Source organism: Plectropomus leopardus, chromosome 20, assembly GCF_008729295.1.
Source record: "Plectropomus leopardus isolate mb chromosome 20, YSFRI_Pleo_2.0, whole genome shotgun sequence".
Lineage (NCBI taxonomy): Eukaryota > Metazoa > Chordata > Actinopteri > Perciformes > Serranidae > Plectropomus > Plectropomus leopardus.
In genome coordinates, this window is record NC_056482.1 from 24,958,365 (window position 1) to 24,971,052 (window position 12,688).

The 12,688-nt window shown below is 39.3% G+C and overlaps 1 protein-coding gene across 1 annotated transcript in view; it reads left to right on the forward strand.

Annotated features, from left to right (window-relative positions):
• vldlr (very low density lipoprotein receptor) overlaps positions 1 to 12,688 on the forward strand; it is a 68,864-nt gene that overhangs the window by 49,836 nt on the left and 6,340 nt on the right. Inside the window, 3 exon segments of the mRNA XM_042508911.1 lie at positions 1,744 to 1,885; positions 2,529 to 2,678; positions 10,700 to 10,753. Of these exon segments, the coding sequence (XP_042364845.1) occupies positions 1,744 to 1,885; positions 2,529 to 2,678; positions 10,700 to 10,753 (346 nt within the window).

Below are 12,688 nucleotides of genomic sequence, written 5' to 3' on the forward strand. Positions count from 1 at the left end.
CCTGATTTTAAAAGGTTGCGTTACGATAAAATGATACTTTTCTCAATTTATCACAGTTCTACTCGTTTTAATACTTTCCTTTATCCACTTTAGTCATTATGTCTACATAACCAATGAATATTGATAAAAAATTAGATAAGATAATCCTTTATTTATCCCCAGAAGGGAAATTCAAAAATGGACTTGTGTTTATATGTTTTCAAAGTACCAATAGTCATTCCTACAATATTGTTGCATCGAAGAGATAATTTGATAAATTAATTGTAATGTTTGATTTTGTCTCCCACTTCTAGCATTAATTAAGTGCTTTTGAGGAGATTTAAAAAATATTGAGATATCAAGCTATAACTGAAAAATATCACAGTATAATTTTATCACCCTGTCCTACAGCATACTGTAAAACTGTAATTAAAGTGATAATAAGTAACACTGTTATTAAAATGGCATTTTCTTCTTCCTTTTATCATCTTATAGAAGCATAATCTAGCTAGAATCAGTCCATGAGGCACTTTAAGTTCAGTGCTCTCATTACTTGCGGTCTCATAACTTGCTCATGGGGAAAAATGCTCTGCTGCACAGTAGGTTCTGTTTTTTGGGGGATAAACATGTGAAGAACAAGATTAACATGTTAGCACGAGCAGTGAGCGCCACTAAAGCTGCAGAGACCAGAACAGTGCCACATATTTTAGCATAAAATCCAAGGAGAGATGTGGTTTGATTGACAGGCGGTCCCTGCAAAGTGCAGCACAGGAACACCACACAGATGGTCTCAGCACGCAGATGGTTGAATTTGTGATTGGAGTCTCTCCATCCGCATTTTGCACAGCATTAATGCTCGACAATTCCCTCACACTCATTTGTAAGAGGGAATCATCTGAGCACCTGACTCGAGAAAATAATCAAATATAATTTATGTTTTTTTCTGGAATTTATAAAAAAAAAATATTCCTGCCAAACCCCTCTGCATAGTCACCAGAGATGACTTTTTGTTCAGATAGAAAATAAGCTTTGCAGGGAACAGGGTGTCTGAGTTAGTGAGTTAGTGTGAAGATCACTTCCTGTGACAGTGTTGAAGAAAGAACTGATTGTAGTGATGCACAATGGTTGTGTTTATATCACATAAATAATAACCCTTAGGGACTATTTCACACACTTTTCATTCTTCAATTTTTGATAATTTTGATATTTAAGATTAGGACTGATGTTGGTAAAAAACATAAACTCAGTGAAAGTAGAAAATCATATTAATGTATAATATTTTAATAGGCTGATTTTTAAAAGCACATTTTGTGTGCAGAGCAGTAAGAGTGTGGGTATTTGACAAGGCACAAAAAATGATGTATAAAAATCAATGTTGATGCAAATCATTATTATATCCCGGATTGGGATAATCAAAAAAACTACTTAGCATGTAGTATTTTTTTTTAATTTTATTTAGAAAAACAGTGGTATCATGACATAAACCTGACATTTAAATGGTTAAATTTCTGATAATTAATGAATATGTGATAATTCTGATTGGTGTTGACTGATGTTGCATATGGCTTGTGCTTTTCTGCTGACTCATCCTTTCACAGGGAATATTTTTTACAGCACTGAATCTTTATTTTCATTTTTTTCTTTTTCCTGAGAGGGAAGCAAATACCCTCATTGTCTTTTTCTTGGCTGCTTGCCTTTATCTAACAGGCACTGTTTTTCGTTAATAATGGGTAAATGAGCTGTCTTTTTCTGTCCTCTCTCCAGGATCGAGTCTTTTGGACGGATGGCGAAAATGAAGCCATCTATGGTGCAAACAAGTTCACAGGTTCTGACGTGGTAACGCTGGCCAGCAACCTGAATGACCCCCAGGACATCATCGTGTACCACGAGCTGATCCAGCTGTCAGGTACAAACCTGCTGGGAGGGGAAATGAGTGGAGAAAGGCGAGAGGAAAGGACAGACATTAATGGTTGTTGAGTCCCGCAGGCTCAGTGACATCACAGCAGCCTCAGGTTCACAGCTGACGTTGCAGACTTTTTTTTTTTTTTTTTTTTTTTTTTTACAGTAACTGCAGCTGTGAGTTAATAAAGGTTAATGAAGAGAAAGTTAATCTGGAATTACTGTAATTACACTTGATTCATGTACATGAAGGACTAATAATGATGATCATTTTAGCTGTAATCATGCAGCTGTAATTGACACAAGTCATCTGGTCACTGACATCATTTAGTTGGGATTCATGGAAGGAGGGAGCCAATAAGCGATACAACACACCAGCTTTTTTGCAAGAATCTTTTCTGCTTACAAGCTATCACACAGTTATCAATATTTGGAGTTTGCTCAGCTGAGCTCTAACGTTCAACTTTCAAGCCGTACATTAGATTACCGACTTCCAACTTGCAATGGGTTGCAGTTTTAGAGCAGAGGTAGTAGTCCCTTCCAGCTGTGGCTTAATCTTTTGTGATGAACAATTTCTGCATTACAACTTTATCACAGATGTTCTTCATAAGTTTGTCAAAGTAATCACAGCCGTTGACTCTTGTGTGCAGGTACGAACTGGTGTGCAGAGAAAGGTGAAAATGGAGGCTGCAGCTACATGTGTCTGCCTGCACCGCAAATCAACAAACATTCCCCCAAATACACTTGCGTGTGTCCAGAGGGACAGGAGCTGGCTGCTGACGGCTTACGCTGCAGACCTGGTGAGTCACAGCACCACAGAGGGGAAACTAATTTATTTATTTATGATGTGTTTACACCTGAATCAGGTGCACATATAGCCAACATGCAAGCTACAATTTAGCAAAATTAGATTATTTCTTCTCGTGTCTCTATAATCAAAACAATACTTGTGAGCACGTGAGACGGATGTAGGGCTCACAAATGTACCTGCAATTTGCCAGCAACCATAGTTTGTGAAGTGGGGTCTGCCATTTGTGATGCACATGCAAACATGGCTTTCAAATTGCTTTTGTGAAATAGGCCCCAGGGCTTGTAAAAATGTCACACCGACAGGTTTGTCTGTTTTTTCAGCCTGCATGGAAACTGTAGGCCTGCATAATTCATTGTTTTGATATCGACTTGTACTTGGATACAGTCTCATGACAATGCTGCCATATCCGTATGGAGATCCGTTATGTTAAACCAAGCAGTCCTAATTTCTCCCCTGGTTGCATCACCAAATGACAAGACAGAATTACAATGATAAAATGTGCAAAGACATGTTGTCAGAGAAATGTCAGTGTAAGAAAAAGCATCAGGAGAGTTACAGAAATGGGAGCAAAACTATTCAGAAACGAGCAAACCTTGCCAGTGCTGGTGAGGAAATACATGTATCCAGTTCTAGATCTTTCAAATTTGCAGTTACAGGAGGAATATTTAAAGAAAATAAGTCTCCTAAAGATTTGTGAGGATTGCAGTCTCTCACTTCATTCAGAATTGTGCAGGTTCATGAAAGTGTGTCTAGAAATGTGTTGGAAAGATGTTGTTCGCTTGGCTTTATTATTTTTTATCCCTTTTCTGTCAAAATTGCACCAAAAGGTTCTGAAACATAAACAACACAAAAAAGTTATTTTAATACTCAGTATTATAATTCATAGAGAATTGTAACTGCAATTGTAAGATTTAAAATGGAAATGTTCAAACTGAAATCTGATATTGTTAATTTTGTTTCACAGTTAAACTTTTTTCATTTTCAAATTATAATTTCACATTTTAAATTTGCCTTTTCAATTTCCTTTTTCTTTTAAAGTTTGATTATGGATCAGTTATCCCTCTTAGTGTGGTAAATTAAAAATCTTTTTAATTTTTCTCTTTTAATTTGCTATTTGGACTTTTAATTTGAATTGTGACCAAAAATATCCTCCATATCATGTTAGCTACTTCCATTATTTTGAATTATGGAGGCATTTCAAGAAAAGAGAGGATTTTCTTTAACTTGAAGGAACCCAGAGGTAAACATTACCAAAAATCTGATTTTAATTTGCCTGTGTAGATGTCATCATGGGAAAAAAATAGTAATTGTATAGCTCGGAGAGTGCAGACCACACTGGTGCTCAATACGAGGCGAGTTAAACCACCAGACGGATGTTAAAACTGTTGCTTCACATTGTGCTTATGTGCATTTCAATAACTGTACAGACAAAGGCGATGCTGTGTGTTCCTCTCTGCTCCATCTTCCTTTGACTCTGCCGCTTGTCTCAAATGTGCCTCTTCTTAAAGAACTGATTAAAAAGGCTAAAGGAGGCCGGGCTTTCACTGTGGATCCCCCAAAACACAGAATCAATTGTAAGAAACAGAATTAATTCAGTCTAATTCTCTGGTTTAAACTGGCTTTGATGCGAAAAGCAGCAGAGTTTTGTCACTCCCACCATTTTTCCTCTGGCGCTCAGTCGCTCAGGCATGTTTGCTTGGTGTGAGTGTGTTCCCTCTGCGAGTCTGTATCCATGCCAGCCACAAACCCAGCTGTCTGTTTGTGTTAGTTGCCTGACAGCTGAACAGTAGCTGAGTCAGTTGGTGTTGTGATCCAGTTTTTCCAATGTCTTTTTGGCAAGTCTCAAACACCGTCCTCCTTCACATCTCAGCTGCGGCTCTGTCTGCTTCCTCTAACGTTTGAAAGTGTCTCTGCGTCCTCACGCTGACAGCTCAAGTTCCCATGGTAGATGCTTCTTCCAGTCGTTCCTGTGCTCTGCTCTCTCTCCTCTGGTTTAATTTTTGCCTGTTGGGTTCAGTCCTTGTCTGGGCTGACTTCAGTTCTCTGTATGTGACTGTGTTAATGTCATGACAGCTGAATTTATGGGCCAGAACACTGATATGTGATAGCTGAACTGTGGGAATTAATCTGCTGCTCTGTGTAGCCGTCTTGGCTCACAGTCAGCGCTCTAGTTCATCCCAAAGGTGTTGGTGAACGAGGTCGAGGCTCCGCGCAGGCCAGTCGAGTTCTTACACTCAAAGATGGGAAAGTATTTCATCATGGACTTGGCTTTGTGTACAGAGGCGTTTTCATGTTGAAACAGGAGAGAGTCTTTGCCAAATTGGAGTCACAAAATTGGAAGCACGTGTTTGAAATATAGTTACATGCTGGGGTGTCTTCATTTGCGGCAAAACCAATTATTTTAATGTTATACTGATTAAATGGTAGCAATTTTGGTTCATCAAATCAATGAGCCCTATAAACTAAGGATACAAGATATTGGATTTTTTGCCGATATCCGATATGTTGATATATAACAACTCAATTGTCTGATAGCCAATACCGATATAAATATATTCACTAATTTCCCCACCTAATTTTAGTTATCATCAAGTCTCTTCTGTAGTGGAATTAACATAATTTTATGCATACTATAGTTGTGATGGTCTACTTGGCATGAGGGCTGAGTAATATGGCTTTAAAATAATATTGTAAAATTTTAAGGCTATATTCCAATACACAATATACAGTATATCTTGTTTTTTAAGTGCCCTTTAAACTAATGTTAACAACTAAAATAAAAAAATGTTTATTTATAATAAAGTTGAAAGTAGCTTCTTTCACATAAGGAAGTTGAATAAGTACTTTTATACTGAAATTTTAATAAGTATTGTTATAATTAAATCAGTGAGACCCATGGTGCTTTTATTTTGAAGGACCAGGCTCATCTTAGACTGTAAATGTTGATGTTTTTGCTGTGGATTTGAAACTTCCAGACAACAGTTGGAATTTAGCTTTAGCAGACCATTAAATAGTTACTGCAGCGCCTTTAAATGTAAGAATTTATTCACAGCGAGCAGGCAACAAACTAACTGCTCTCCAGTTCAAATATTACTAATATTTGCAAGTCACACTGGTGCTCCATGGCCACAAAATATGACAAAATAGTCACATTCGGAGCTCTACAAAGGCAAACACAAAGTCTCACCTGCTCACACTGCCGCCACTACCACTCATTAAGTTAGACTGCAGCGCTGTAATTCACTGTAGGCTAGAAACTAACAGTTCTCCAGTTCATATGTTAATAGTATGTTGCAAATGGTCACAAAATGTGACTAAATAGTTACAGTTTGGAGCTCTGCAAAGGCCTTGTTCTGTGTGTGTGTCCGTGAGAGGCAGAGAGCTGTAGGAGAGCACGAGAGAACCCTAACGCTAATGACAGTACGTAGTTAGTAACAAGGACAGAACATCAGTGCCAAAAGTGACAAGAAAGGACTGACTTGATCATATTTCCTCCATTATGAGATTTTAATATGATCAAATAAACTTTTTAAAAATGAAACTCAAAATGTGGCCCCGCCCTCCATCTGTCTCCTTTTCTTTGCCGTGAAAAGGTTGCTGGGAAACGCTGTCCTCTCTCTCTGATCTACTCTGCTCCAGTTGTTTTTGTCTTTAGCTGCCCGGCTCCTTTCTGCGCTCCCACAGATTAGCCTTTTCATAGTGAAGCAGCGTCGGATAGGAACCTGACAGCTGAATTCAGAGCACATACTCTCCTAATTGGACTCAAACAGTAGACCGAGACACTGGTGTACACACAGAGCACTGAAACATCTCCCTGGCAACTCTCTGCACCATCGTCCTCCTGCCCTCCTGAATCAAAGTTTGCTTAGTTAGCCTGTTCAGTTTTCTTTAAGACTTCTTTGCCTTACTCTTCTCAAGTTCCAGTGAAAACTGAGTCTGTTTCCAAAGTTTTTTGACAGGTTGTGCAGCTCATTCTCCCCTGTGAAATCTTTCTTCTGATCCATTTATATCTCCCTCAAATCTGCTGTGTTTTTTGTGTTGTATATTGGTAGGATGTAGGATTTCAGGTGTCTTTTTGATTGATTAATTAATTCAGGCTGCCTTCATATTCAAAAAGATGACATTATTTAAAAGATCATTACAACTACCCATGGCTTATTTTCATATAGAAGCCATACTGAAAAAACAATCACCCACCTTGTTCTGAATTACGAACACAAGCTGCAGAGTGATGTGATGCTCTTGCTTGATATGTTTTTAGGCTAATCAGATTCTAACATGAGGGGACAAACTATTAAGATTTATGCAAGTTTGTCTTATACATGGCTCAAAGGTAAAACTAAACTGTGTGTGTAAAGTAAAAACACATTGTACAAAAATATGTTAATATGTTAATATGTTATGGCTCTGAAAGAAGTAGTAAGGTGCAAATATACACAAGTGTTTTTTTAAATAATTGATTTTATCTGCATTTCAGTTACTATAATTTCTACATGTTTTTGATTTTGAAGTGAACTGTCCCTTTAAGTCTATCACTGCATTTATTTTGTTGGCATCACTAGAGCTATCTGAATTGTTGAAAAATCCCTAGATACAGATATGGAACCAGAATATTATACTATAGGATGAGATGAACTCAAATAAAAAAAAATCTGCCAGCTCTGTTGCAGGTTTTACAGCCTGCTTACTCTACAGAAATGTAACGGCCATCATATAGTGAGCGTCCCTGCAGCCTGACTCACCTCCTCACGGGCTGTTTGGGAATCTGGAGCTGCCTCCAGGTTCTTTACAGCCTCTGTGATGACTGAATGTACCACCCAGACTGTGCATTTCTGTTTTCCTTTCTACACAATTTTCATGCAGCTTGTGGGAGTCTTTGTTCCTGCAGTGTGTGCGAGTACATGCATGTTTTCATTAAAGTATCTGAGAGTGTGGGTGCTTCTGCAGGTTTTCCGTGCACACTCCGGTTGTCTTGGGAGTGTCTTTGTGTGCGTGTGAGTTTCTACAACTGTTTACACGCCTGACTGTGTATCTGGTGCTAGTTAATAGTGAGAATAGTGTGGGAGGGGTTAAAAGGGATTCCTGTGACTCGATTAATGCTCCTCCACCTTCCTCCGAGTTGGGTCGTAGCCAAAGGACTCGCTGCTCCTCACTAAAACTTCAGCTAACATATTTATCCCATTAAACAGCCGCTGCAGCTGAAACGAACAGGAACTGTAGAGCATTGTGCGGCGGCAGCTTTGACTGGCTCTAATCTTGTTAGTGAGACAAAGTTATAAGCAATGCTCCTCACTTCAGGGGTTGGACCTGAAACTACCAGTGAGGCTTTTATATAACAGCCTTTAGAAGCAACTTGGGAGTGTTTTCCTTCAGGCTGAACAATCTCAGGCTGAAATACAGCATGTTGTTGTGACTCTGCTGGGACTCCACTTAGTGCTACACTTTGTTTCCGACGCTATTAATCACAATTATCTGAACTGTCTAGAACACTTTAAATTCGCCACAAACGTTTGAACAGAATTGTGGATGAGCTGATTGGTCAACAGTGGTCAACATCACTGTAGGTCTCATTTTTGTGAACGCAGTATCTGAAGATGGCCTTGAGGAAGTTTCCCCAAATTTGGCACAAACTTCCACTTGGACTCAAGAATAAACTGATTAAAATCTGGTGGTCAAAGGTTGTTTAATACAACAGAGTCGGCCATAGCACTAATTTACCTTCTCCATTATTTGGCTGCTGATCTTTTCATCTGCGCACAGAGTAAGGAGCTCCCGAATTTTTCCTGTTATCCCAAGTTGCGGCCATTTATGACCGCTGTACTTAATCTTTGAGTTAGCCCTCAGCTGCTACTAGCTGCTTTTTAAATCAAACGTATAACCCGTCATCAAAGCGTCACACCCCATCCTGCAGAGTCTCCCTTTTAAACAGATAAAGTGGCAGCCTAAAGACGAGATAACCGTCCCTTAATTCTGCAATTGTACTTTATGTTCAAAACAGCAAGGTGGCGTAATGGTGTCATATTCCCACCTTAAACAGGCAGTGTAATAGAGGCTAGTGTTTCTCACCAAAAAGCTTTTGCCATGCTTGAAGGCAGGGCAGAAATCCTGCCACCATAACCTCCTTGTAGCTCCATCTTCTTTGTTTTTCTCCATGAATTTTGTGCATTTTGTGCAGTTTGCTTGTCTCTGAAGTCTCAGCGTGATGAATTGTACAAATTCTGCTTGCAGTGCAGACTTTTGGACAGACTTATCAAAGGCATTCCTGGTGTTGCACTGGGTTGTGCATGAGAAAAGTGGCAGAAGTAGGTCGTGTGAAGAGGAGGGCTTGAGGAAGTTAAAAACCTGCCTACTGTCTCACTACAGTGCACCTGTGGTTTGTCGGATTGTCTGTTTCTGCGACACTGGGCGAGAAGCAGAGCAGGGCACACCCTGGACTGGACACGTTGCCAGTTAATCACATGGCTGACACATAGTCGGACAATCATTCGTGATGAAATTCACACCTACCTAACCTGCATGTGTTTGGTTAGTGGGCAGTTCTGAGTGCTTAAGGACGTCCACAGCAGGAATAGGCGAAACGGACAAACTCCACACAGAAAGGCCTTTTGCTTTGAAGTGACTCCACAAAGGTGCCTTCCACAGCAGAATTAAATATGAAATTTTTGAAACACTTTTTGTCATTTAGGGCTGCAACAAGTACATATTTTCATTACCAGTCAATCTGTTGTTTGTTGCATGTGAAAAGTGATATCACTTAAGTCAGTTGAAGACCACAAGTTTGAAAATTTAAAAAAAATACATGCATATATTGTTGTAACATATATTGTTACAACTTCAGATGTTCATATTAAATGTGGCCAATGTGACCTTTAGATCGTTCTGAACAGTCTGTTTCCACTATGAGGATTTCACACAAATTCATGTATTTGTGGCTTCCTGTTACAATTAAAACATCTGCCTGCAAAAACAGATTTTCGATTCTTGGAGCTGGACTGTTAATTAGGAGCGCTACTGAAATATGTATACACATCTTAGTTTTGCATTGCACCACATTCTGGGAGTACAGTGTGTACTCTTGGCACAGATGGCGCAGCAGAACATCAGGTGTATTGAAAGTTAAAGAAATCAGTAATGCCCATGTTCTATACTGAGCAACTGCAGATCAGATTTTACTGCGCATGTGTTTTACCCCAAATGATATGAAGCCGTGATTTCTCCTCTTTAACCTCCTTAAGCAAGATATGGAAGACCCAGAAATTCTGACCAATCAGAGCACATTGGGCTTTTTTAAGAGTTGGTCTTAAAGAGACAGGCCCTAAAACAGAGTGTCTGACAGAGGGTAAATACAGGTGTTCCAGCACAGCCAGTATGAAGGAAATAGTGTTTTTTGACCATTAATTCATGTAAAAATGTTCCAGTAGAAACTTTAAATACAAGTATGAACCTGTGAGTCAGCATAATAGGCCCCTTTACTGCCAGGTTGTTTGGCAGTAAGCATGATATGCATTTTCAACGCCTACATAGGAGACCTCACAGCCCTGTGATTTTACAGTAAACACCTCAACAGTCCGCTGCCTCTGCTAATCAAGGCTGCATTGATTCGCCTGTAAGGACTTTAGTGTTGGTGCAGCTGTCCAGGTTGTACAGATGCTGATAGGGACGTTGTGATACCGTGCAGTGTGGCTTTAAACCTTGAAATAGCCTCTGAGTGTCACTTCTCCAGCTTTTGCGTGCATCCAGCTTGAACAATTGTCTTTGTGTAAATGTATAACGCTGCTGCTGTTTGGTGTCATGACTGTTTGTGTCGTCTCTTAGCATGGAGATGGCTTCTTTTTCGCCGAACAGTAATGGATCCCACTTTCATCTATCGAGTGCTTATTTACTAGTTTAGTCTCACGAGATCTGGTCTACTTTCAAAGAAGGCCTACTTGCGTGTTTAAAAATAGGACAAGTTCTGCAGCCTGATGTTTTGTTTGTCAAAAGCATGACTCTTGGCTCTCTCTGTGACAGACCACCAAGGTTCCTCAAAGGATGATGGGAAAGCTCTAATACAGCCACCCCAAGGTAAAACCATCAGCTGTTGCCTGCTCTGCTGCCTCTCCCTCTGCTGACTCGCTTTAAAGCATGTTGGACTTTGTTCAAAAATGTAATAACAGCTCCTCCTTTACTGTGGATTCAGGAGGTGTTTTTCTTCCGTTTTAATTGTTAAACTGGACATCTGGCTTTTAATTATTTTTGGCTGCAGCCTTAGTTGCAACTTATTTGGCTTTTTCCTCCTGAATCAGCCTTTTTGTTTAGCTACTGTCAAAGTCAAATGGTAAAATCACTTCTTGTGTCCACGGTGCTGTAGAAAAACGTTTTAATATCCTGGGTCTTTTTTCTGAGTATCTGTCATGATGACTTCTGTCTGTGCTTTGGTGTTCGTTGTTTGGTTATGACGCACATTAGATGTGATTCAGGCCTCGGTACATTTCAGATGATGATTTAAGTGTGTTATACCTAATTTGTAGCACATGCTCAAGTAAACAGCTGTCTACTGGTCTATCTTTTAGGCCTAAAAAAATACTTTTTCTCTTTTTTTAAATTTTTCTCCAAATAGTCACTAACTCCATGACAACATTCCACAAGGTCCAATTTTGATTTGATTTGGGATATTTCAATTACTTTACTGATTTTACTTTGATGTGATACATTTCACTTCTGCATACAGGTTTGGGGTTGCCCCAATGATTGCGTGCCAGTAAAAAGTAGCGTGGTTTTAGGATGTAATGAGGCTTAAGAAGCCGTCATTTTCAACAACAGTAGTCAGTCCTTTTACATACGCAGTTAAGTTGAGCTATGTTCTTTTGCTGCTAATTGTAGCCTTCCCATGTTTTTTTTTAAAGAAATCAAGCCAATTTTGAAACCAGAAAGCAAACTTTTAGAAAATTTTTGGACCCAGCACAACACTTTAGTTCCACTTTTCCTTTGCCTGGCTCTGCAATGCTCCACCTGTGCCCAGACTACACACTCTGCTCCAGTAGTGTGGTGCAGTGCATAACAGAAGGCAGATGCTTTGATCGTGGCAGGTGGCCACACAATAAATGAATGTGTAGGAAACCGTGTAAGAGCTTAACACTTCATGCATCCATGGGAGAAGGCCTATTTTAAAGGTTTGATCTTTGGAGTTTATGAATAGATATCAGATTGTTTAAGTGAAGAAATTAAGTGAATTGGTAAATCGGTTTGTTTTTTTAACCAAGCCCTAGATGTGCTTTTCTTGCTTTCTACATTTTTCTCATCGGATTTAATCATTATTCATGTTTCACTTATTCAAAGATCAAATTAAAACAGACTTTTGCACTGCTATCAGAGTATAGCTGGGATCCAGTGCTTTTCAGCTGTTTGATTGTGTTTTTTAACACCTGTTTTGGCGCTAATGTGACCCAACAATCTAATTACGTTTTCCTCATGATTAATGATTGATTGATTTTATATGTGGTATTTGCTTTACTTTGGGTGGAGCCTGTGTCCGTGCTCTGTGTCCAATTTCTGGCATGACTTCAGCTTGATTTAGCCGCATTGTTCAGTCCTGTAACTTTTAAGTTTAAAGTGTCTTTGGTAAACTTGTGTTGGAAGTGTTTGCTTACTAACTTTGGCTTAATCCTCTGAAAAATGCAGTCAGTGAATGAGTTTCAAACAGTAACAGGGACCTTAATCAGCAACACAAGGAGCACGGACGAAGTTTGCTGATGAGTTCCTGTTTGTTTCTGATTACAGCACTCACTCTTGTGACTTTTAAGTCAATTTGACCCTCATTTTTTGTGTTTAAGCTGTAATGTTGGGAAAAGCTTTTAAACTCATTTCTCCCTGCTGCACATGTGACGCAGTAGAGTTCTTTTGGTGCATCTGCGCAGGAGCAAGTTTTGTTCCTTTTATTACTGCAGAATGAGCTGGCGGGGAAGATTATCTCGATATTAAAGTGCAGGTTATCAAACTCTAAACTAGCAGGTGTTTGTT